The sequence below is a fragment of the Anabrus simplex genome, chromosome 14 (genome assembly GCF_040414725.1).
Source record: "Anabrus simplex isolate iqAnaSimp1 chromosome 14, ASM4041472v1, whole genome shotgun sequence".
Classification (NCBI taxonomy): Eukaryota; Metazoa; Arthropoda; class Insecta; order Orthoptera; family Tettigoniidae; genus Anabrus; species Anabrus simplex.
The window spans coordinates 85,711,964-85,739,307 of record NC_090278.1 but is presented as its reverse complement, the minus strand read 5'-3'; the positions used below and the strand labels follow the sequence as shown (position 1 = coordinate 85,739,307).

Here is a 27,344-nt window from a genome sequence, read left to right as displayed (position 1 = left end):
AGAAAGAAGAAGAATACGGAAAATTTGGGCCCAATCCAGACTAAAACCGGATTGAAACTTTGGAACAACAGTGAAGTCTACAAAAATGCGGAGAAAATTTCAGAGACCATGAAAGAGAGAAGATTATCATTTCTGGGGCATTTGTACAGAATGGACAAAATCAGACTAACCAAAAAGTTATTCGACTACCTGCGGAACAAGAAGACAACGACGCCATGGATTAAGGAAGGTCCTAAAGATCTATAGAAGTCCAACATCCTGAAAGTCCAGATGTTAGAAAAACATTTCAGACCATCATTCAAAATTTGGGAGGGTTTCAACTCGAAAGAACTGCAATGACGGCAAGAGCCTGGACGGATGAACAAACAAAAAAAAACAAAAAAAGCATAGCGCCCGCACGAAGGAGTACTGGAGGAAGAGGAAACTTCAAAGAAAAAAATGAAATTGTAGCGTGATCCTTGGTGCTCAATTCGCAAATGCACAATAATAATAATAATAATAATAATAATAATAATAATAATAATAATAATAATAATCTTCCAGCGCCCCCCGTCCCCCGCGAAGATGCAGGGTTCACTAATTTGAACCCCATTTCCCAAGGAATTATATACTTTTCCCTTGAGGTGAACGGATAGCTTGTTGTTAATGTCATGACTGCTCGGCGAGTATTGAGAATTTTCGACTTTTGTTGAGACCTTGGAGGCACCAGGTTCTCAGGTATCAAGTCTTCTATCTCTAGGGTGCCTGCAAGTGGCACGTTAATTCACGTCTATCTTCACTTCTATGCCTACCTTTACACATCACTATAACTAAATCTTAAGGGTGAAATAGTGGGCAACTTAGAAGTGCAGGAAGAAGAGAAATATCTCGGCTCAAAAGCATACAAGACTGAACAGACGGTGAACTCCTCCATGCATCCTCTGAAATTCAGTACAACTGTTTACATCTCTACACAATGTGAGGTTTATGCTATATCAAACTTTGAGCTTTGTCGATAACATTGTTATTTTTATCAGAGTCTGCAGAAGATGTACAGAAATTGCTGAACGGCAAAAGCAAGTCTTGGTGAAGGAGCCTGTCTGTGAGGTCATCAGCCCGAAGGCGGGTTGGATCCTCAAAGAGCAAGAACAAAGTTTAGATGTTATAGAGAAACCGCAAAGACACTTTATTATAATAATTATTAATATTATTATTACCGACACATATAGGTACTAAAGCGACGGCAGGATAGAAAAAGGCAAGGAGTGGGAAGGAAATTGCCATGGCTTTAAGGTACAGCCCCAGCATTTGCCTGGTGTGAAAATGGGAAATCACGGAAAAGCATCTTCAGGGGTTCGAGCCAACTATCTCCCGAATGCGAACCGATAGATACGTGACCCAAATCGCGCAACCACTCGCTCGGTGGAAAAAAAATAATCAAAACCGATGGAGATGAAAATAAATACAATCCAAAAACAAATTAATGGAATACAGTCGAATGAAGCCAGGTAATGCACAAACTATCGAATTAAGTCGTAAAGGACGTACTGTAGATGAATATTGTTCCTTGGGTAGTAGGATAACTAAGGCAGAAGTAAGGACGACACAAAAATTCGATCAGACAAGGAAAGCCTTTTATCAAGAACACAGAATGTGTTTACTCTAAACATTGTTATGCAAATTAGAAAGATAAATTTTGAAGATTTTTGTGCGTAGTGTGACACTGTGTGGAAACTAGCTCATGAAAAAGGAGAATAGAACCTCTTGAAATGTGGTGTTGACGATGAGATGGGTACATCGAATCACGAACGAGAACTAGTGAATCGATTTGGTGAGTGAAGAATGATTTGGCTTAAATTTGACCAAAAGGAGAAAGTGAAAGGACACATCTTGAGGCACCCAAGACTGGTTCAGTTGGTTTTTGAGGGACGTGTAGGCGGTAGGAACGGTAAACTAAGGCATGGACATGACAAACAGATTTAGAGTAGTTGCATAGGAATGGAAACGTTGGCACGGTTTATGGACTGATGTCCCAAGCAACAATAAATAAATAAATAAATTAAATAAAATGTCCCCACATTAGTGTTACGATGTGATCGGAGGCGGCGCAGTCGCAGTAAGCATCACGTGCTATCGCTATCGCTCGCCAGCCTTAACCTGCCGTACAGGGTCGACAGTTGGTCTCCCGCGCTTCTCGCCAGCGTAGGCTCGTTCCACAGCCTCTGTACCGCGTTGCGTACCGGCTCTCTCTCTATTCGCGAAGTGACAAGCACAAACAAAAATAAAAACAAAAAGTGTAAAAACAATTCTCAACTATTTCAGTGTACAAATTCCTTCTATAAAATGGAGGAAAAATAAACAATGCCACGGAATTATATCGATAGGTTTGTATATCATTTGCTCTTTTTAATTAAAATATGATACTGTATGTCATGCAGAGAAAGAAAGAGTTCGTAAGTTATTGAATACCAAAATTTAATACGGTTAATAGTTAAAGTTTGACAAAGTCTACAAAAGAAATTAATATCAGAATTTGGGTATTATTATTTTGCATATAAAGCGACATGGTCGGCCTAGCAAAATCACCCATTTCTACAAGGGCCTTCATGGCTTGTACGGATTATATAAGGGGAAAGATAAAATTAATATTTACAGGCTATGCCATTTAGATTTTCCTTATCAGTATGGTGCAGTTGTAATCAGCAGAGATTGATAAAATGCACAGCAATCCACTGTTTCTCTAGTATTCACATCCTTGTTAATTGCTGTTTGTTTGTGGTTCTCGTCGTCGTCTCTTGGTCCATTTTCTGATTACTTGGGGCGGCACTACATGCAAATAGGGCCCAGTTTTACGACCGGATGTTTTTTTTACAATTTGTTTTACGTCGCACCGACACAGATAGGTCTTACGGCGACGATGGGATAGGAAAGGGCTGGGGAAAAAGGACCCGTGGCCTTAATTAACGAACAGCTCCGACATCTACCTGGTGAGAACATGGGGAACCACGGAAAACCATCTTCAGGACTGCCGACAGTAGGGTTCGAACCCACTATCTCCCGGATGCAAGCTCACAAGCTGCGCGTCCCTAACCGCATGGTCAACTCGCCCGGTGGGATGCTTTTAAAATATTACGAACTTTTATGATGACTGATAGTGTTGTGTGTTTATGGACGATGTGCATATTGAGATGAGCGCAATCGCTCAGTTCCCGAGTGAGATATTTTTTTGTTACTATTTGCTTTACGTCGCACAGACACAGATAGATCTTATGGCGACGATCAGACAGGAAAGGCCTAGGAATGCGAAGGAAGCGTCCGTTGCCTTAATTAAGGTACAGCCCCAGCATTTGCCTGGTGTGAAAATGGGAAACCACGGAAAACCATCTTCAGGGCTGCCGACAGTGGGGTTCGAACCCACTATCTCCCGAATGCGCCAACTCGCCAGTTGGTCCCGAGTGAGAAAGATGCACCTAAACTCCTGACCTGATCGGAAGTCGAACCCAAGACTCTTTGAACAGAAAGTTGCTAGGTTGGCAATCTCGCTTTATATGCATAATAATAATAATAATAATAATAATAATAATAATAATAATAATAATAATTTGTTACTTTTACGCCCTACTAACCATTTTTTTACGGTTTTCGGAGTCGTCAAGGTACCGGAACTGTGTTCCGCAGGATTCTTTTTACGCGCTGGTAAATCTTCCGACACTGAACTGTGTCAGGATTTTGAGGTCAGAAGACCAGCGCTTTTCCGTCTGAGCAATTCAGCCAAGCGGTAAAACAAAAAAGGGAGTTTGTAAACGTACGTGACTGCTGAGACCGTGATCACAGCCAGGAGGCACAGGTACACCTGTCGAGATTCGAACTGTGGTCTCAGCGAGACTCTGGTATCAAGTCTCCTTGGGGGTAATGTGGACACCTTCACAATGTGAACTTTATAACTGGAGTAGTTAAGGTGGTGTGTGTGGCACGGGAGACAGGGAGGTCTAGTGGCCTTGGCTCGTATGGGAGGTTCCATTCTGACACTGTCATGAGTTGAGTGTTCTCAGAGTCTAGTGGTGGAGCCCAGGGCAATAGGCCGGTAAAATAGTGGTTGTAATGATTATTATTATTTATTAGGATTCGGAAGTTTATGACCTAAAGAAGTACAAAATATGTTCTAAAATCTAGCTCCATATGACCTAAAATGGCATCAAGTATTAAGAGTATTACTAGAATTAAACGTGCCAAAAAGTGATTAGGAAGATAACACAGCAGACACATTTAATCATGCACACTGACAGAGGTACAGTGGGTACGCTAAAACTTCGTACATTCCGACAGTAAGTTAGCACAGCCCTGAGGTGCAGACCTCACTGTGTTCCCGTAAAAAAAGCACCAAGGAAACTTAAGTGTTAGCATGCTTTTTGGTATCTGTCGCACAGCATCTACTTCTCTGATTCAGGACTTCTAAACCTGCTGCCTGTATATTTCGGGAAAACAAAGGTAGGCTAAATACATCTGCTACAGTATTTTTAAATCCTGTGTTTGAAACTCGACGACGATAACACGTACCTTGGTAAAAACAAGGCCGCAGTTTGAAGAAAAATGCTCAAGAAGTAACTAAATATGACTTTATATCACTAAAACGAGCAAAATATGGCTAAATCAATAAAAATGGCCAAAAATGCATTTATATGCAACATTAAAATGCTTTAAACGGGATCAGGGATCCATCATTCAGTTATTTTTCAGATTTTGAGTAAAATGACCTTAGGAAAGACATATGTCTTTTTCTTAACATCCGCTTCTTTATTATTATTATTATTATTATTACTAGAGCACGGCCAACGATCCTCTCTTAACCATAATGAAAAATGAAATGGCGTATGGCTTTTAGTGCCGGGATGTGTCCGAGGACTTCGGCTTGCCAGGTGCAGGTCTTTTGACTCCCGTAGGCGACCTGCGCTCCGTGATGAGGATGAAATGATGAAGACGACACATACACCCAGTCCTCGTGCCAGGGGAATTAACCAATTATGGTTAAAATTCCCGACCCAGTCGAAAATCGAACCCGGGCGCCTGTGACCAAAGGTCCGATCTTTCAAAGATGAGGGTATCGGCAAAAGAAACTGAACAGTGTGAAAATTAAAGACTCTGTAGGTCTTCCAAAACCGAGTGGGAAGAGAACAAGTGTTGACCAAAGGAGGTCAGATGGGAAAGACGAAAGTGAGGAGCCTAGCATATGCAAGTGGCGGACTCATCAAAGATCCCCGTTGTTGCTAACTCACGCTCGAAAGATGAGAATCCCTAGTGGTTCGTATTTCAGTCTGCCCTTACGACAGGCAGGGGCTATCGTGGATGTACCGCACCGCCTCCACCCACAGGGGACGCCCATTGGCACAAGAAATGACCGGAAAGGTTCAGTATTGCACGATCTGTATCAACGAATGTGCTGCGGGTCAGTATTCAATACTGTCACCTACCGGTATTTCGAGGCGAAATTACTCATACAGAGTTTTGCACTGAAATAATGGTTTCGGTTGACTGTATTTAAATCATAATACTGCACATAATATGCATGCTATGATTCAAAATCAGGCAACTATAGAATTTCACAATTGGATGAATGTCCTCAAAATTATAATTCTGAACTGCAGCGTCAGTGTTTTTTGAAAAAAAAAAACCGTTTTCCTCCTAAAACAATACAATTATGGAACAATGGGCCATTTCGGTTAGTAGGGTTTCGATTAACGTATGTTTTACTCGATCACAGTTATAATCTATAATTACACTAGTGTAAGCCATTCTTTCCTCAACGCCGGGCTGAGCGTCTCAGACTGTTGAGGCACTGGCCTTCTGACCCCAAGTTAGCAGGTTTGATCCTGGGGCAGTGCGGTGGTATTTGAAGATGCACAAATACGTCAGCCTCGTGTCGCTAGATTCACTGGCACGTACAAGAACCCCTGAGGGACTGGATTCCGGCACCTCAGCGTCTCCAAAAACCATAAACGTAGTTAGTGGTATGTAAAGGCAATAAATTAGTATTATCTTTCTTTAATTATAGGATATTAGCCTATTCAACGAAGTAGTAACGAGTTTCGATTGTACTTCCTGTAAGAGCGCTATTTCTTCAGCATGTCAGGAACATTTTCTATAAATTGATTAACTGATAATGTGAAGTCTAGTTTTTTTTACAATTATTTATTTTACGTGGCATCGACACGTCTTATGACGACGATGGGGGTAAGAAACGATTAGGAGCGGGAAGGAAGCTACCGTTGTCTTAAAAAAGATACGTCTCCAGCACTTGCCCAGTATGAAAATGAGAAACCATGGAAAACAGTCTCGCGGGGTTCGAACCCACTCTCGTCTGAATGCGAACTGACAGCTACATACGTGACCCACACCGCGCACCCCCTCGCTCCTTAACGTAGATTCTTATCTTATTTGCAGTTCAGTATAAACTTTCTCCCAAATGCTCAATTTTTCAGGCAGAACTTGGAGCGAGCGTTACAATGGTGTAAACCTAAACAACAAAAGAATACGGCTCCTCAGGGATTCACAAGCTGCACTGAACTCAGTAAACGATAAATATGACATAAATCCAATAGCTGTCAATATCAGAGCAACAGTTCAGAAGTGTTTCCACATCTATACATCACCCTGGGTTAAAAACCAGACTCATTAGCTAAATCAACTGCTACGTCTCTTTTGCATATTGCATACCGTGAATTTCCAATATGCTATTTTCAAAGACAAATCAGGCAATATATGTTACATCACTGGAATATTTTATGGACATTTAGTTTGAAAGGATCTGTTACGCGAGAAATATTTTTTCCGGAAGTTCAAAATCGACTATTGTGTAAAGCATTAGCGCCGAACTTTGTTTTAACTCAATTTTTAACTGGTCATGGAAAATTTAAATCTTATTTGGAACGCTTAGGGCCTACTTAACATTGCAGACGGCAACTTATGCTTTTCTGGAAAAAGTTCAGACAGTGAATCATTTGATATTTGAGTGTCCAGTGTTTGAAACGAGACGGTATTTTTTTACAATGCCTCCTGAATGGTTATAACCTGGAACTTTTAAAACCGCTGTATCATGTACTCAAGAGACAATGTTATGTGCAATTTCTCACATTCATTATCAAAATTTTTGTAAACTAAATTTATAAGAATTATCTTTGTCATGGTTTTAAACTACAATCCCAATATAACTTTGGTAAAATGAGGTTCCTGTAATGTTTTTGGATATTAAATAATAACATCTTAAGGGAGAGGTTTGTTGAAGCTATTACATATTCTGCAGAGTGGGGAATACAGCTGATGTTCTCGTGTTCCGGCGAGGCCCACAGAAGTTTAGCTAATCCATACTTCTTGTGATTACTAGACTACTGTTTACGAATTTGTACATAAATTTTGCATCATTTATTTTTCTGCTGTTTTCCAAACTAACTACAGATTTTTCAAAATTTGTAGTAATTGTAAATATGGGACTACAAACGAGTTTCACTGTAATATAGGAATCTCACAAAATATTTCCTAACTTTTTCAGTTAACATGTTGCAATTTTTACACCTCGAACAGTATGCCACGTTTGCATATTCTAATATTGCTCATACATATACATTGTAAAGTGCTATGGCTGTCCTGATGATACTAAAGAGTTCACATTACAAATAGCCTACTAGTTCACCATTCTAGCAAAGTGCATGTTGGAAGTAATCACTCGTACAGGCGCAATTCAGCAGGGTGGTGTTCCAAACAGATTTTAAAAGCGGTAATGCTAACAAAAGGTAAGATAAGCAACGGCAGCACTTAAATCAGTTAAGATATGAGTATGAGTCATTCATGACTTGACTCCTCTAAACACTGTATTCAGATGTCTGGTCGTGTATAATACCAGCACATAACGCTCAACAAAACAGTTTAAAAATAAGCCTATCCTATACACTGCTTTTAACACTTCATCCAGCGTACTCCAGCTAAATATTTACGAACATTCCTTTAACGAAGAGAAGTAAATTATCTGAGACAGAAAAGGAGAGCTTATCACGTACAAACCAAGTCTGCAATAAAAGCTGGTAAATATAAGAAAATATCAGACTGGAACTTTTATTTGAAATTCTTTACACAAGGAAGAGTAGAGAGAAAATGTTACGTCAAAATAGTGTAAAGCAGCGGATTTCGCAAAATGTCTTCAAGAAGTGGGGCGAGGAGGGTTTATTTTTGTTGACGGTCGGTGTATCCGTTGATTGCGATTACTAAGCCTATAGTCTAAGCAACAGTCACGTGTAGTTTATTATCTGTAGGCTACACCAGACACTTGTACCTTGAATAACTCGTGTTTATATTTTCAGCACTCGTAGACACGTATGTTCGCAATGCTTAAATTTATTATTAATGCCGTTTTCTCAGTTTTCTGGTGTGGACACTTTCCATGGTTTTTGCCCTGTTTTGCAGCCGGATGCCCTTCCTGACGCAAACGTATGCGCAGTGACGTATTCACTATGCGTGTTTATGTGGCGGCTGGTTGTGTGATGGCTGTTTGTGAAAGAAGAGGAGTTGACCAAAGTAAAATTCCTCGACCCAGCCAGGAACAGAACCCGAAGTCCTGCGGACCGAAGGTCAATCCAATTACCGAACTAAACTAGTCAAAAACTAAATGAACAAGTCGTGAACGTCTTCACATGTGTCCTAACATATCATTATATCTCTTCTAACAAAGATGTTCAATTAATTAATTATACAGTACAAATTTGTTAGCTTACAAAGACACCTTGTCTACAGCGTCAGATATTCTGAGGTACCGACATATTCCTCATAAGTAACGCATCTATCTTGTAGATAGAGTCATTTTAAACCCCAATTTCGATAAGGACTTTTAACGATCTAAAATATTTTAAGATCTCTATTGTCCCTTGAATATTTATAAGTCGGGGTTCGCGTCCAGCCAAATTCCTTACCTAGTAGGTTCGAATCCCACTGTCGGCAGCCCTGAAAATGGTTTTCCGTGGTTTCCCATTTTCACACCAGGCAAATGCTGGAGCTGTACCTTAATTAAGGCCACGGCCGCTTCCTTCCCACTCCTAGCCCTTTCCTGTCCCATCGTCGCCGTAAGACCTATCTGTGTCGGTGCGACGTAAAACAAATAGCAAAAAAAAAAAAAATCCTACCCCCCCCCCCCTCTCCAACTCCCACCACTCTTATGAAATTTAATAGTGTAGTATATGTTGTACACACTTCAATGTCAAACATCTAAAATAAGCCTAATTAAGCTTTGATCTGCATCATTTTCCACCTCACTCGACTGACAGCTTAAGTCCCCATTTCAACGACACAATTTATCAGGCCTCTTGGATGTAATTACAACAAAGTTCTAGTGTGTGTTGGTTGAAGTTTCGAATAAAAAGGAAAATATGAAATATTCAAGAGGCGACCGTTTTAAACCCGGTACGCCAATGGAGAAAAAAATATTAGTGGAGCAGTATCTAACGCCGTCGTTAAAGCGAAAGATACAATTTTGCTACAGCTAACAACTACAAATACAACTTAAACGAAATTTCACATACGAAAACATACCTGCATTCATTACCATTCAGGAAATAATATTAAGAAATTGGACATGCCTAGCAATAACAAAGATATCTTTACCTTCGTCTTTCAATTGGGCACACTCAAATGTACTTGGAAATGGCACGTACAGATCTGAGCGGTGATGCAATGGAGCCGAAGCGTTTAGGCACTACAGTTTATTAGCTCGGTTTTTTTGTCAGTTTGACCGTCTCATACCGACCGTGACAGCTGAACCTTAAAGTATGTGAACCTCATTCGTACACGTTTATCGTCTTTTCGTTTAAAAATCAGCTAAATCCAAACCCCATGGGGCAACAGCCGCGAAGGGTCTTGGCCTGGCAAGCAACCGCTGCTCAGCCCAAAGGCCTGCAGATTATGAGATGTCCTGTGGTCAGCACGACGAATCCTCTCCGCCGTTATCCTTCGCTTTCTAGACCGGGGCCGCTCTCTCAATCAGACAGCTCCTCGATTGTAATCACGTAGGCTGAATGGACCTCGAACCAGCCCTCAGATCCAGGTATAAGCCCCTGACCTGGCCGGAAATAGAACCCGGGGCGTCCGGGTTAGAGGCAGGCATGCTATCACTACACCGCGGGGCCGGCATATTCTTTTCGTTTATACGCTTTTATTCTGCAAAGGCTACAACTGCCTACATGTACTACTACTACTACTACTACTACTACTACTACTACTACTAATAATAATAATAATAATAATAGCGTATGACCTCCGGAGAGGTCTGGGAGGATGAGGACCTACCCAGGATGAAATATAATGTTGAAAACATGACACGCACTCAATCCTAGAGCCAGAGAAGTAAAATGCCTGACCCGACCGGGAATCGATCATAGGAACCACCCCAAAGTTAGCCACGGAGATCGACAACTAAGCACATGGCAAAGCAGGACGTAGTGAGTGACATACACAAAGATATCTTATGAAATAGCTTAATGGAGATAATTTTTGTTTAAATTACCAGATTAAGGACGAAAATATAAAGAAAAAAAACTGAAAAATGCAATATTTAAGTATACCTTTCTCCCCTTATTCTTTGAATGGATTGAATTGAATGGAATTAAGCTTTCCTGAATTTTTTTTAAAAAGTCTATGTACCCGCAACAGAAGTGTATTTTAAATGCCTATTAAAACATGATGCCACCTCTCAGCTGTCAGCTAACGTAACATGATCGTAAACAACGTTCTTTTAATCTTCAGGTAAATATTTGTCAAGAAGCATTAGAGGGGCAGTCAAACTCAATACATTTCTTTAATAGCCTAAAAGTTATAAAGAGAGGTACAATTTCTTGTAAAATTTTTGTAGTTTGGCACTAAACACATCCAAAATTTCGAGAGTAAAATTGTTCCTTTTCTGAAAGCTCAAATTCAATAGGTTAAAATACTTTCCCAATATACTTCTAAGGTACTTGCGTAACCAACTTGCACAAAGAGAAGTATGACTTATTCCGTGAAAGTTGAGATAGAAATTTGACATACATTGCTATTTGTATACTCGTCTCGTTGATGAACTGGGGACTGGTAAGTAATATATCTGTATTTTATCGTAGTTGAAGTTAAAACGTGAACGAAGTTTCTTAGTCTTGGAACGAATACTTCCTTAAATATGAACCCCCCAACTGGGCTTTAAAACATGAAGATTACATGTCTCAGAAAACACAGTAACACAGATGACTCCCATCTCACTTATCGACGTGTTTTATTTTAAAGTGCTCTCCACGAGGCAAACTCACTGTAGAGCAGTGGCACTTCTTTTTTTTTTTCAGCACTTGTCAATACAATTTATCGTCAACCCTTGTTGTCTGCCATGCATGTACTGGTTGGAGCGAGGTCATCCCCACCACCTATCATTATGGCTTCGGCCTTTCATGTCATTTAGATAACTTGAATGGAGTGGAACATGAAAAGCATGGCATCACCAAAGAGGTTATAATATCTATTTTCAAATCAAGTAATAAAGTTAGGATATGTGTTTAAAATACGCATCTCTATGCACAAATTTTATTTTTTCTTTCCAACACAATCGAAGCGTCATGTTTAAGTGTTTTTTTTTTTTTTTTACTTTAAGTCACAGCGACACAGATAGGTCTTATGGCAATTATGGGGCAGGAAAGGGCTAAGAGTGGGAAGGAACCGATCGTGCCTTTGAGTAAGGTACAGCCCCAAGATTTTCTTGGCGTGAAAATGGGCAACCACGGAAAACCATCTGCAGGGCCGCCAACAGTGAGGTTCGAACTGTCTCCCGAATGTTAACTGACAGCTACGTGGCCAAACCACGGAGCCTCTCGCTCGGTGGAAATTACTGCATCAGAAAAATAGTACTGTAATATTCGAACAAGTTTTAAGAGCCTTTCTCTTTTCCAAATTCAAAATGGTGGCTGTCAACTGTGCAAGAATGCACCGTTTCCTCGTAACTCTTCTATTTGTTAACCGTTTTCCAGCACATTGTTTAATAAATAATTTTTATTTTTGTGCTAAAAGCAATGCACTGGCGTTTTTCAGAATTTTAAACCTGTATTTAATATCTGGAACTTATCAACACAAGGAAGTGATTTTGCATGATATTATAGATCAAATTTACACAAATAGGATCAACAAATTTAATAGGTTTATGTTAGTTTCTGAGTTATCAGGGAAATGGTTCTTGAAAATGTAGTTTGTGGGAAATAAGCAATAAAGACTGGTTTACAAACTGGCACATACCACACCCTGACATGTTAAAAATAAGTTGTAGCTTCTTGCTTTTTCTACATCATAACCAGACCTGGGATTTTAAGCTCTGAAATAGTTTTAGGCACCTGAAATAGGATTTTAAAACAAGTAGGCTTTTAAAAGAGAAATAGGCACTTAAATATGCTTTAAAATGTGTAAATAGACAGAAAATAGACTTTAAAATATTACAATATACACTTAAACTGTAGAGAGATCTTCTTTTACTTTAAGAAACGTGGTATCCTTAACAAAAATAACTAAAAAAATTAAGACAGAACTGGAAAGACATTCATCACAAACACTTACCGGTTAAATGAAAAATTACAATCAGTACTGAACTAAAACCTTAATACTAAAGTCAGGCACTGCAGGCTTCCTATAAGGATGTAAACGCGAAAGGAGCATTTGTTTAATTATTTGTGAAGAACATTTCTACAGCACTTTCATTAGTAGTTTTCTTTACAGTACCTAACAATAATTTCTCCTAATTTTCCACAGTCAGGCTGTATCTTTTGTCCGTAAAAAATATTTTGAAAGCAGAAACAGAATGGTCCACACTCACAGATGTTAGAGGGGCGCAGGAAAATGTTCAGTTCAGTTTCGCTACGTAAGTCTATCTTTTCCCCATCCATTCTCTTATTTCATCCCCTAAAACCCCTACTTTTCATTCAGGGATGTAAATTATATGATTGTAAAAGTTACAATGTTGAATTTTATTTTAAATGTAAAATATAGGCATTTTAGGCACTAACACAGTAAAATAGGCTCTAACGGTCCAAACAGGCATTTTAGGGTAGTACAAAACTCTACGAATGTAAGGGATTCATTATGAAACTTCAACGTATTCTTAAATTGTCATGTTATTTCTTAAGGAACAAAATAGACATTTGTCTCAAAATCCCAGGTCTAATCATAACTTAAAAACTACAGCAGATATCAGTATAATTTTCTTTATGAAAAATATGATAATATTTTGAAAATCGCCCTTTTGAACCTATTTCCTACATTCACGTAACAAAATTCTTAAAATGACTGAAAAAATCGCAAGAGGTTCAAAATAACAGTTTCCCGTCGGAACGACTGAATGAAAAATGCTCTGCGATTCGCGAGTGACGTATTGCCATCAGCTGACTTTTCAACATCCCAGAAATAACAGATGACTTTAGAATTAAAATAAACAGGACTGCGAAAACACGTCAGTCTTAACACATGGAGGCAAAATACTCAGGTTCGAGTCGGTAAATGGTTTCGGCGGTAACAAACGCCAGATTGTTAAGAAATACAAAAGGCTGGGAGGAGAGACGAAGAAATGAAAGCAGTGGTAATGGTGGTGGGGGTTTCAAGAGAAGGAGAGGAAGAAAGAAAGACACACAATTGATGGTGTGTTCATAGAGTTGTTTCTGTTTATCCTTTTTCCTTCTTATGCAAAGCCTTTCTTGACAGATCACCCAAGCTGCCAAGCAAACATTCTTTTGCTTTAAATTTCAGGGGAGACCAAACGAGCAATTTCATTCCCATCAAATTCATCAATACCTCGTTTCAAGTTGGCGTCGATCTTCGAGTGTACAGAGTGCGCAAGAAGGCTTCTGTGGATTTTTGTAGATGGAAATATCGCTATGTCGAAGTACGGAGGTTAATAATAATAATAATAATAATAATAATAATAATAATAATAATAATAATAATAATAATAATAATAATAATTTAGGTGTTAAATAACTCTACTGTCGACCGTTGTTGTTTTGAATCTTTTGTTAAGAAGGAAGCCATACCTTTCAGTGTCAACTTATGTAATGAAACTTAATGGAAAGAGAGTACCTATTGGAGGTCCCCAGGCACCTGTCTTATTGCTATGCCGGGTTGAGTAGCTCAAGATGGCGGATTCAATCCTGGCCCATTAAAGTGGTATTTAAATGTGCTCAAGTTACAGGTACGTGAAAGAACTTCACGCGAGAGAAAGTTCTCTGTCACCTCGGCGGCTCTAAAAACCGTAAACAAGTAGTTACTGGGACGAAAACCCAATAACATTGAACTTCTTTCAATATGCCATAGCAGATATAACTTCCCACGACTAGAAATGTACCGAAAATAAACAGGATTGATGTCTGGAGAGAGCTTCCAAGGAAAAGATTTTCCATTCTACAAAATGCTTGAAGGTGTCTTTGTCATTCTAAAAACCCATTACGATCAAAGAAACGTTTCTTTCCTTAATCGCGATATATTTCTTTTTCTCGTACGAAACATGAAGCCACTTTCTAGTCCCAAGTTATTTCGAGTGATGGGAAAATGCATTTTCATGAAAAAAAAAAATTCAAAAGTTTGCATGTTGTGTATAATGATATCGATATTCTCACAAGGTAGATGCAAGTTCTTCAGTTCTGTGATAAAGGAATATAAACCTAAACGTTTTATTCGAAATATCCTATTGATTACAGAACATGTGTGGAGGAAAAGAGAATTGCTGAAGTGAATAAAGTAAGAAAGAAGATACAATACACATTGGCAAATATTAGGTCTAATTAAACGACAAAAAGTCTTGAAGAACCTCCCCCCTCCCCCAAGAAAAGCAGAAATTGTCCTCCAGCAACTTCACATGAGTGTCAAAAACGATCACTGTCACTAGATCAGCTAAACATAACCAAACATAATAAACGTAATATATTTGTACACAATCTTTCCTCTCCATTCCATCCAAATTCAGAGTGAAAATTGCTGTAACTTTCGCAAATATATAATATAAATTAAAAGATTTTAAGAATAGCATATCTTATATACTCCAGTATTACTAGCTCTTTCGTAAAAGTACAAGGTAAACTACCATGAGGGCAAATAGCTTCATAACGAATTACAAAAAAGTAATATATATAGCATCATTGAACTAGGTCCGACTCCATGGCTAAATGGTTAGCGTGCTGGCCTTTGGTCACAAGGGTCCCGGTTTCGGGAATTTTAACCATCATTAGTTAACTTCGCTGGCACGGGGGCTGGGTGTGTGTGTCTTCATTATAATTTCTTACCGAGCTCGGATAGCTCCAGTCGCTTAAGTGCGGCCAGTATCCAGTATTCGGGTGATAGTGGGTTCGAAACCCACTGTCGGCTGCCCTGAAGATGGTTTTCCGTGGTTTTCCATTTTCACACCTTAATTAAGACCAAGGCCGCTTCCTTCCCAGTCCTAGCCCTTCCCTGTCCCATCGCCGCCATAAGACCTATCTGTGTCGGTGCGACGTAAAGCCAATAGCATAATACATTATCATTTCATCCTTATCTCGGCGCGCACGTCGCCTACGGGCGTCAAATCAAAAACCTGCACCTGGTGAGCCGAACATGTCCTTGGACACTCCCGGCAATAAAAGCCATATTCCATTTCATTAAACTAAAACAGGTGCTGCAACGGATGTGTGGGGCAAACATCCTACAGCAGCTCGTGATGGGTACATTCAGAAGCTCTTCTCTGTATAAACCTGTATCCTAGTTAGATGTTGGTCGACCCTGTCAGAATCACTGTTACTCGGAGAACACAATACTGCTGTATGTATTTGCTTGTTCTGTATAAACAATGAGAGTGTAGGGAGGGGGGTTTCCAATGAACCTTGATTTATTTTCGGCTGTCTTTTGAAAGAGGGAAGTGAATGTGTGTTAAACGGGAGAGGAAGGAACGGGAATGATTTATACACTCGAGAAGAGTGAAACCATGGCACTGCATCATTCCGTTAACTAGATCCTCACTCAAGAAGTTCACATTTGTGACTGAATTTTTATATATCGGTAACTAGCCGGTGCCCCGTTGTTGATCTAACGATGAGTGACTGCGCAAGACACTTCGATGTAATATATTCAATCTCTCTACGCTTTTTCCATCGCGAAATTACTAGTGTTTTGACAGTGGGCTCGTCAATTGCAAGACATTGGCGGTTAATGCCCCGTTGAGGCAAAGCAAAAAAGTTCTAAAGTGCCTGAATGTTTTCAAGAGAAGGTAGGCGGACAGTCAGCTGGACTAGCAGCTCTATGGCCAGACATTAGTTATTGATTTTGAAAGATGTCCAAGTATGTTTCGAACACACATGCAGAGTAGAGAATGAGAGTTTTGGTGCAAAGAACACTCCAACTCCAAGGGGGACCCCCACAAGAGGTCCGCATTACATCCACCATAGCCAACTCCTTGTTATTTCCGTTCACTGTCAACTATACTGTTACATATTACATACGCGGATTTAAAACTGAAATGCTTCTCGTGCCTCTTCTTGGTACTTTAAAGTAAATTAATATAATAATTCCAATTAATAATCATAACGTTTGTGCAAACTATCGCGAAATTCCTCCCACCAGTTTAGACATTGTCATTTTGGAAAGCGGACAAGCAGAAGTCATTTCATTTTTGTATATACAGATAAGGGTTACAAGTGTGTTTATTCATTAAGCACGTCAGTCCTCAGAAGAAACCTGGGGTATTTTTACTGAAATGTTAATGATAGAGAGTTTATTCGATCAACCATAGCATGATATGTTATCAGAAAGGTAAAGTAAATAAGGAACTAACAAGTTCAGACGCCGTTTATTATTGGATTGTTCTTTTATATCCATACGAACCCTTCTAAGCGCTATGGTTTTAGACACTTCTGTATCTTGCCCAAGCAAAACGCGAATTCATAACCTCAATCACATTCCCACTGTATCTTCCCAAGCAGTATCATTAAATTCTAAAACACTACTGTGACTATTTAAAAAGTAATCATATCCGTAAAAACAATACTGAGGTGTCGGGGAATAAATGCAAACTAGCATACCTGCCAACTTTACAAAACCAAAAATCAGGAGATTTTGATTTTTAAATCAGGAAAAATCAGGAGAAATCAGGAGATACAATTGGTCAAAATTGCTTATTCTACATGTCTTGTGCAACACAGTACTACGATATATTTATAACACTTATTGTCTCAAAGCCCGACTGTTGCTATACGAGGCTACAAGGCTAAAAATTACACATATCTATTCCCTCACAGGAAGTGCATGAGTGGGATGATCGGTCTCTGATAAGCCTACCGAAAATAGTATGAACTCATGCTCCAGATGTGTGAATCAGTCATGCACTTAGATGCCATTACTTAGCAAATGCATAGATTAATATATTGCATCAAGCACCCGCGCAATTATGCGAAGCGCAATGCTATTTGGATCAAATAACTAGCTGATGTACCCGTGCTTCACTACGGAATTCTCAGGAAGACTGTCCTTATAGTTTTCCCAACTGAAGTCAACATCTCATTACAACGACGCCAGTATGAATGTCGTGATTAAAAGCAATGATTTCATACGAAATATTCGATAAAATGAAAACAGCACATTTTCTCACTTTTAGCGAAAGGTACTACAGTGTCAATCTAACAGTTCAAAGTTTCAGAGCTAGAATGACCAGGCTGCAGACAGCCGCAAACACTCTTGTGTAATTATTCTGTTTAAGTGTGCACACTGCTCATTCAAATCACTACCTCCGAGTAGGGATCAAATAGCTGGAATACTATGATGATCCAGTGTGTAACGTACCAGTAGTATCAGAAAATTTATGAACCAGAAGAATGGCATGCTAAAGAAGAGAGATCTAACTCCCCACTCCCCAGCTTCTTCCCGCCAGTATTCAGGCAGGCTGTTATACTTGAAACCCAGCAGTAATCCCGTCTATCGTAGATAAATGGCAGCAGAATACACAAAGCACATCACAACAAACAATGGTCAATGTAATGCTATTGTTGATCAATTTTATGAGCTTTCTATATTGGAGGCCTTCACATTTAGTTTTCTTCTGAATCTGTGATATTAGAGCATCTAATGTAAAGTGAGTCATCCTTTCTTTCATGACTCCCTCTTGTGGTATTATTCAAGCGATCGTTCCTTCATGACTTTCTTCATTATTATAATCTTCAAAATTTAATCACCATCACCACCAATATTATTGTAGTCAGAACAGTAAAACTGAATAAGCAAATTATCACAAAAATAATTTATTCTATTATTACCACCTATTCAATACAAGCCATGTGCTTCGTGGATGAAATCTACATAATACTATATACACTTCTCAGGGACATGTTTCGCCCCTTGTTAACGGCATCATCAGCCTGTAGGTAACCTTAAGGTCAAATGTCTGAAACATTATCTATTCATATATGGATTACAATGAAAAGTATGTTACACATTAATCCATGTATGAATAGATAATGTTTCAGACATATGAACTTAAGGTTACCTAAAGGTTGATGATGCCCTTAACAAGGGGCAAAAAATGTCCCTGAGAAGTGTAAGTTACACGAATCAATCAATCTCTTGCAAAACTGAATAAGACAAATAATCGGAAATTGCATTCTCTGTAACTTTTGTTATGTAGTATTTTTCAATATGACCACTTAGATAGGTAATTTAAAAAAATTTTTGGCACCTTCCCCTAAACTACCATTTCGAACAGAGTGAATAAAATTATTTATAGCATAGACTGTAGTTCCTTATTCCCTGACTTTACATACAATTCTGTTCACCCATTTTCTCGTACATCGGCGCTGATATGGACTTAGCAAAATAATAATAATAATAATAATAATAATAATAATAATAATAATAATAATAATGATAGTAATAATAATAATAATAATAATAATAATAATAAAATCTAAATTCATGAATATCTCTGTTATCACAGCCGGTACGGTAAAAATGTATAAGACATAAATGATAGAAAATTTAATAATATATAACTTTAGTTATGTAGTATTTATCATTAGGGCCAATAATAACATAAATATTTGAGAATTAAATTTTAGGCCTTCCCCTAAACTACCATTTCACTCAGCGCGAATAACATTATTTATGGCCTAGATTGTAGCAACTTATTCCCCGACGTTATATACCGATTTTCATTAAATTCTCTTCAGCCGTTTTCTCGTGATGAGCCTGCGCACGTACAGACAGACAGACAGACAGACAGACAGACAGACAGACAGACAGACAGACAGACAGAAATTACGGAAAATTAAAACTTATTTCTCCTTGTTAATATGGCCACGACCGGTACGGAAACATCATTCTTTTTAAATTCTGAGCAATGTACAGACAAAACATTTTATTTATATTGAGATAAATTAAAATTAGTCAGAATTGTCTCCAAATGGCTTCTAAAATCTCTAGAAAAGTCACCCGTCGTTATCATTGAAATTATGTCACTATATTACTAAGAAAGCGACTAAGTCTCTAGAATCGACCAAAGAGGATGGAATCGACTAGACTGACGTGAACGAACACGAACATAGCACGCGAGAACGAGAGATTGACAATCGATATGCGCGTCGCGATATACAGGTTTCAATAAACATCGCACATTCGCGCACATTTCTCGCATTAATAAACTTCGATATTTCGTTTGAAAGCGGCCATTGAGCGAAGGACTTCCGGCCACTGACGTAAAAAAGCTGAAATGGAGGGATTTGAAAACAACTGTTTGAAGTTCACCCAAAAATCGGGAGAAAAGATGGAATATTCGGGAGGCGGGAAAAACTGTCGAAAATCGGGAGTCTCCCGCCTGAATCGGGAAAGTTGGCAGGTATGAAACTAGTTATTAACATTGTTCATTTTCTACTTTTGAGAACACTGTCATCACACGATTGGGTCGACACAAAAACAGGTGGCGAAGGTGTGATTTTTTTTTTCAATATGCCTTAAGTCGCATCGACACAGATAGGTCTTATGGCGACTATGGAATAGGTAAAGACTAAGAGTGGGAAGGAAGCGATCGTGGCCTTATTAAGACCTGGTGTGAAAATAGGAAACGATGGAAAACCATATTCACGGCTGCCGACAGTGGGGTTCGAACCCACCATCTCCCGAATGGAAGCTCATAGCTACCTGAGCCAAATCATGCAGCCACTTATTTGATAGGTGTAATAACAATGTTATTCGCTTTACGTTCCACTAACTACTTTTACGGTTTTTGGAGACGCCGAGGTGCCGGAATTTAGTCCCGCAGTTCTTTTTACGTGCCAGGAAATCTACCGACACGAGGCTGACGTATGTGAGAACCTTCAAATACTACCGGACTGAGCCAGGACCGAACCTACCAATTGGAGTCAGAAGGCCAGCGCCACTCAGCCCGGCGTTCGGTAGGTGTGATGTCTTAGCATATGATACTCCAGGCCCCAAAACACTTCACACTTCTTGGAAAGAATGGAACGACCCAAAATATTCCAAACGGTATGTCAGACTTGAGGGGGTGGTGGTGCTGACTGTTGTCTTAAGACGAAAGACAGCTTGGCAAGTATCCTCTATTAACACCATCAGATGGAAGAGGTGCAATCCTGCGAAAAATGAAGGTATCGACAAAAAACAAGGAAAGACCATGCACACGAAGAACCCGAGGGTTCACAAAGCCAATACCGTCGAGGTGGGAAAAAATGGCTAGGATAGATGGAACAGTAAGTGGAAGCAACGTCAGGCTTCAGCTAAAGGCCCCGAGCTGAGAAACTATTTCATGAACGACACTCTTCGGCTTGTGTTGTCATTAGAACTGTGTGAACCGCAGAATATAACTATGAAGTAACAAGTATCCATCTATTTCTCCATCCGCCACATTATGAGGTTGCTCTGGAGGTACGGCAAGCAGCAACCCTAAACGCAGAACGAAATATTCTCATTTTCAATATTCTACTTACGCTAATGGGCCGATGACCTAAATGTTACGCCCCTTTAAACAAGAAGCACTTGCGCTGACCGGGAATTAAACCCAAGGACGGTGACGCGCTTTAAGACTTTTTTACATTCTCGGAGAAGTCAGGGGAACAAACACAATCAGTGGTGTGATGAGGAGCACAGTGAAGTCATTTCTTAATAGATGTTGAGGTACTACTTTTGGACTGAGGTTAAACAGATTTTCCACCCACATGCATGTGTAGTCAGTCTAAAATCCTTCCGGCAAGGAAATGAATGATGAAAACATCCCAGGGATATGAGCTACGAATTTTAAGTAAATAAAATATAATAAAGTATGAGAATATATTCTTTATTTATTCCTACAAAGTACGATCCAGTTCTCAACAGTTGTTATTCGATCGATTATATTAGGGCAGTTTGCCTTTTTCTAACCCTACAAGCGCTAATGTGAGTCAGTGGATTGTTTCACTACGAACCCTTTAGCCCTTCAACTTTCGGCACAATTGAGAAAACTGCTTAATTTTTACGTTTTTCGTAAACTAATAAGAAAATGCAGAGTTTCACTTAAGCCCTTATAACTACATTCGGTGTGGACATTTTTCGAAAAATCACAAAACGCTTGAGAGTATTGAACCAAGGAACACGTTACAGAAAGAATTATGTAATTAAGTTAATTTATTATTTTTAATTAACAAGTACGCTGCAAATGGGAAATATCCCTATGGCAATGGTCACTTACAGTAATGTAATAATAAAGTTAACATAATTACCCAACAACAACAACAACAACAACAACAGAAATAGTACAACAAGCAAGGAATACTACTAGTTTAGCTGTCTAAATCCAGCATCATAATATACAAATTCACACACGACTTAAGTATTTCCAGTACTTAACACTACGAATTGCAATACTATACATTGAACTTACAACTAGCTTAAGACTACAAGTGATGATAAAGTCAAGTTAAAAACGTACTACCCCCTACTACAACAACTCGAGTACAAAAAGCAATTTCATGGAAAAAATATTACAGGAAATGCTACTAGTTTAACATTCTAAATCCAGCATTATCGTATAAAATTTCATATACAACTTAAGTATTTCCAGTGCTAGGATTCGAATAAAAAAGAAAACAAGTAAAGGAACAAGCGATTTTATGGTGTTTTTAGGCCGGAAGTGAAGACTCACCATTTCAAACCTTTCCGGGCTCTTTAGCCGTTCAACTTTCGGCACACTTTTATGTTTTTCGTAGTATGGGGACCCCTGCTTTGTCTGCTGACCGCACAGCACTGTATACTGTTCTCATTCAATATATTTATCGAAATATAAACCACTTTCCATGTACGCTAAAAACCCTATGGATAGCCACAACAAACATTCAATGTATCTGCGAGGAACTTATACAATACCACGCGATCATTTGTTTTTGTTTTTAAGCGACTGAACATGGAAATGATCAAACACTGAATTCACCCAAATATTATCAACAATCAGACGGCCCGGTGACAGACTATTTCTGTTTTCGGGCAATCTTCTCACTGTGAGTATGGGGTGTCAGACTGGCGACATACAACACATTAAGAGTGTAAAATTTATATGCAATTCTTTCTTTTTTTTTCAGGTGGCGGTGATTGTAATTCGACAGAAATACACAAAAAGAATAACTTCATCTGTTATCCCTGTACGAGTTTCATCACACGTGCACGCTAATGGATAAGAACGCCATCTCCAAAAAAGTACGCAAGTGATCCTCTGATCATGAGAATCGCGACACATTAATTTTAACATAATACTATTAAGTAACTTCATTCACCAACTATAAAGAGGAGAAGGGAAACTGCCATGTTAATCAACAGCTAAAGTTCCATGTTGGATAATACGACATTCGGCGGTGATTTTCCACATCAACCAAGAAATACTATTAGAAACGGATACATGGATGCACAAGTTCGACCCCAATTTGTTCCAAGAGAAGTGATGTAACATAAGCAGTGCAGATAGGTAAAGATAACGAAGGCCGCGTATCGCGACTTATAGCATGTTAAGCTAACGATTAGATAAAGAAATAATTGTCTCAGTGGGGGGAAAAGCACAACCGCGGTTGTAGAACGGTATCATGTTAGAGGCGCCGTCAACAGTGCAGGTAATTTGTGTCACAGCATGGTTGTGAAGCGTGTGGGGGCAAGGAAAGTGTTGTTCCCTTGTCAAGTGGTAGGCATTAAATTGTGAGTTTTGTTACCATTGAAAAAGAAGGATGTGATGGAAGGTCCCTCTGAAGGTCAGGGTGGATCTTCCAAACACGACGAAGAAAAATCCGTGACAATAACCAACATCACCAGCGATGCGCTATCGAACTGGATTGGAGATATCCTATGTCGCCTGTTCAACATATCCACCGTAGAACCCAATTCCACGGCTCCGTACAGGGACAGTGGTACCAACTGCAGTCTGAACGGTCCCCAAGGTCTGGTCTGCGATGTCATGAACGGCAGCGGACTGTTGGACGACCATTTCTTCCAGTGTTTCGGTGCCAACAAGTGCGTGGGTTGTGTGAACCACAGCATGTCCCTCAGCGTGGTGTTGGGAGGTGGCATTGAGGTGGATTGGGTGAGGCTGCCGCGTCTGTCCGCCGTGCCGTTCGACTACCTCATAGAGTGCCATGGGATCCCGTCGTGGTTGGATGATGTGGCGCGATGTTCCGTGCAGATGTTGGGCGTAGTGTTGCCGGAAGTGGTCAGTGAAAGTGATAGTGGTGTTGGTGCTGGTGGAGATGTGCTCACGGGTGAATACGACTGGACCTTCCTGTTCGCAGTGCTCTTCATCATCGCCGGAGGGCTGGGCAATATCCTGGTCTGTCTAGCCGTGTGTCTCGACAGGAAGCTCCAGAACGTCACCAACTACTTCCTCCTCTCGCTCGCCATTGCCGATCTCCTCGTCAGTCTCTTCGTCATGCCCCTGGGAGCCATCCCAGGATTCCTCGGTGAGTACCTCAGGTTCCCACGTACAGTGTAGAGCAGCAATGCCCAAGCGGCAGCAGGTAAGTTGCGTTTCATGTTGAATCTTCGTCGGTTGTTTGCAGTTTGAGGCACATAAGTTGCGTCCCACAAGGAGTGTACCAGGTTACATTTAACAAGCTAACTAAATTTCAACTATTCTGAATTCTCTCTTTAGGAAAACGGAAAAGAGCCATCGTGAATAAGAAAGCGTTTTTGTAGAAGCAAATGCAAATTTTCACTTTCATGAAGATATATAATTTTGTTCATATGAATATCATCCCCAGTTGCATGTATATCTTTTTAATATTACGTGAATGTAAAACCACACAAAAGCGTAATATAACAATCCACCTTTGCAGATCGCTAAACATTATCTCATTATATAAACAAGTGCAACATTCAACCATTTCACATTAACCAACCCCGTGAACTAAATTCACTGCCTACTTGACCCTCGCAACCCTCACAATTATGTGAGACTGGTCCCAGCTCCACAGCAGCTAAACACTAAAGCAAATTACATGTATAAAAACCACTCACAAACATGAGAGCCTGGTCTGTAAGGGATAAGCAAATACATGTATTTGAAAGATAATTCCTACTATACTACTTTGCAAATTAATAAAATCATGGTGTTCTCAGCAATTGGCGAGAATACAGTATACGGTTTACGAGATTTTTCAGGATGATGTTTGTTGTTTAAAGGGGTCTAACACCGAGGTGAACGGAACGAAAATTAAAATTTCAAAATGTATCCAATGACTTCAATATAAAACGAATGATGAAAAAATGATCGTGAAACAAAATAATCAGTGGATACAATTCACAATGCCTTCATTACTGGGATGATACTCATTATCTAAAGGGATCCAAAATCCAGGTCACCGGACCCTCATAATGGTATTTATCGCTAGTAAAGCAGAACCATTGTATTTCTCATCTAGCGGTACTAATCGTAAGTAACGTGGACTCACGGTGTTCCACACATTATTGTACTACTCACAGGTAACGCAGACCTATGTTGTTCCTCACATAGGTGAACTAATCACAGGGATCCGAACTATCCCGCGGTGTTCCTCACATGTATGTATGTATGTATGTATGTATGTATGTATGTATGTATGTATGTATGTTCCTCACATAGTGAGTACTAATCACAGGCAACATAAGCCCGTGGTGTTACGCATATAGTGGTACTAATCAAACGTACTGTAAATCTACAGTGAACCCCTCTGTGCTGCTACTAATCACAAACCTATTGTGTACCTAACATAGGGGCAAGTGAAGGCGACTCATGGTGTTTCTCGAGTGATAGTACTAATCACAAGTAGTTTCATGGTTCTAAATCAATCATCTCTTGGTCGCCCCTTTAACTCGCCTCTTACGACAGGCAGGGGATACCGTGTGCGTATTCTTCGTCTGCGTCCCCCACCCACAGGGGGTGATTTTTCAGGACACAAGATATTTATAACGTTAAACATCTCAACTTTGTAAACTCAGTTCCTACCAGGAACTTATGAAGACGTCTTAACAAAACTGGTAATTTGTTTGGTTAGAGCTGTTACATCGTACTCGGGACAACATAATGGAATCGCATAAATAACACCCAAGTCTTATCGTCTACATGATCTTGCTTTTGATACTTTCCGTACATACGAATTGGTCAACAATAATTCAATCTGTTGCTGGTGTCTTGTCTGCGACGATTATGTCCATTCTTCCACGAGAAACTTTCTCTAACGTAAACAACATTTATCATGCTATCAGAGTTGAGGCACCATGGCCAAGAACGGCAGCATTCCCTCTGTTCTACTCTACTCTACAAAATATCAATTTATTAAAAGTCCTTTCTAGCATTTTCTGCTCGACAGTGGAAATCAATCACCGAGTTGCAGGCAGCAGTTAGAGAGCTTTTAAATCGTTCAACACAAAAGAAATGGTGAACGAACAATTAAATACGGGACCTAAAAGACTTTCACTTAAATATTATACTTTTGAACTTTTCGATTTGCTTACAAGGCTTTCTCGTCTGGACTTCACATTTCTGTCACTGGATACATTCTTTAATCTGTGCTGTCGAATGGAGGTTTTCTCAAGAAGAATTCAGATAGCACGGGGAGTGTGATACGGTAGGCTAGTGTCACTGACACAGGTTTCTCACTAAGGCGCCCGCAGTTCGAATTCCAAATAAAACTCGCGGGCAAGGAGCTGGTACACCACCAAAACATCAAAGACTGGGCTTGCACGTGCTTTCTCCAGCGTGATCGCAAACGTCTGGGGGAATAGATATGGGCACTTGAAAAAGTAAAAGAAGAGTGAACTTTCTTGAAGGAGGACGAGAAACGGTTACAGGCGGCGGAAATGTGGCTATGGGAAAGAAAGACAAGAACCAGCTGGACCGACAGGAAAACCAACGATGAAGTGCTTAAAGAAATAAACACTCCCGAGGCTTTTTCTAGCAACAGTAAAGAAGAGAAAAATATGGGCATTTGGTCATCTTTTCCAACAAAACAATTTCTTGCAGAATATACTTGAAGGCAGAATACTGGCATAGCGAGCAGAAGGTTCCACTCGTTATGGTACCGGGTAAGAAGGCCAGAGGAAATCCACGCCAGAATATACCGGAAGAGCATGGGGTGCCAAGGTTACGCACAGATGAAACGAATTGCAGAGAGAAAAAATAAATGGTTGCAGTGACAAGGCTTAGCCTTTAGAAAATGATGATGATGTGTGGTTTTAGTTTATTCCAAACGTTTTTAAATATATTTTCATATCGGTATCTAGGACATCAATAACCTACCAGCCAGGGTTAATGGATAGGAATATTTTGGAGCTCAAGAATAGCACGCCTCTGTAAAATTTGTCAGGACAAATAAATCTAGCAAGAAAAGCAAAATTTTAATTGCGAGCAAAAATGGCAGGGAAGTTAATACAAACATAACAATAATAAATACCAAAATAGAACAAGCGCAACATTTCTGTTACTTAGGAAGCAATATATGCACCAAGGAAATCAAAAGAAGAATAGCTCTTGCTAAACAAGCCTTTCAAAATAAAAGAAGTCTTTCAACAAATACCCATGTAAGTTTAGAAAGAAAAAAAAAGCCTTTATCTGGAGTGTACTACTTTACGGTGCTGAGAGCTGGACTACTGAAACTAAAAACGAAAGAGATTCATTGAAATCCAATGAAATGTGGATTTGGGGGAAAATGACGAGGACATGCTGGACTGAAGAAAAAAAAGACGAATCGAGATGTTCTAAAGGAATTCAATGAACAACAGAGACTGATAAAGAATAGGGGAAGAAGGAAGATAAAACTTGCGGGTCATATCCTGAGATATGACGACTTCCTCGTAAACGTCTGTGAAGGAAAAATTCTGGGACA

The 27,344-nt window shown here is 39.5% G+C and overlaps 2 protein-coding genes across 2 annotated transcripts in view; one reads left to right on the top strand and one right to left on the bottom strand.

The window, feature by feature from the left end:
- The window catches only part of LOC136885619 (26S proteasome non-ATPase regulatory subunit 1), a 416,036-nt gene that overhangs the window by 147,261 nt on the left and 241,431 nt on the right, over positions 1–27,344 (bottom strand). The window lies entirely within an intron of this gene.
- Positions 23,222–27,344, top strand: part of 5-HT2A (5-hydroxytryptamine receptor 2A) — a 146,279-nt gene continuing 142,156 nt past the window's right edge. The window contains exon 1 of the mRNA XM_067158373.2: positions 23,222–23,942. Within this exon, the coding sequence (XP_067014474.2) occupies positions 23,222–23,942 (721 nt within the window). The remainder of the gene's footprint in view (positions 23,943–27,344) is intronic.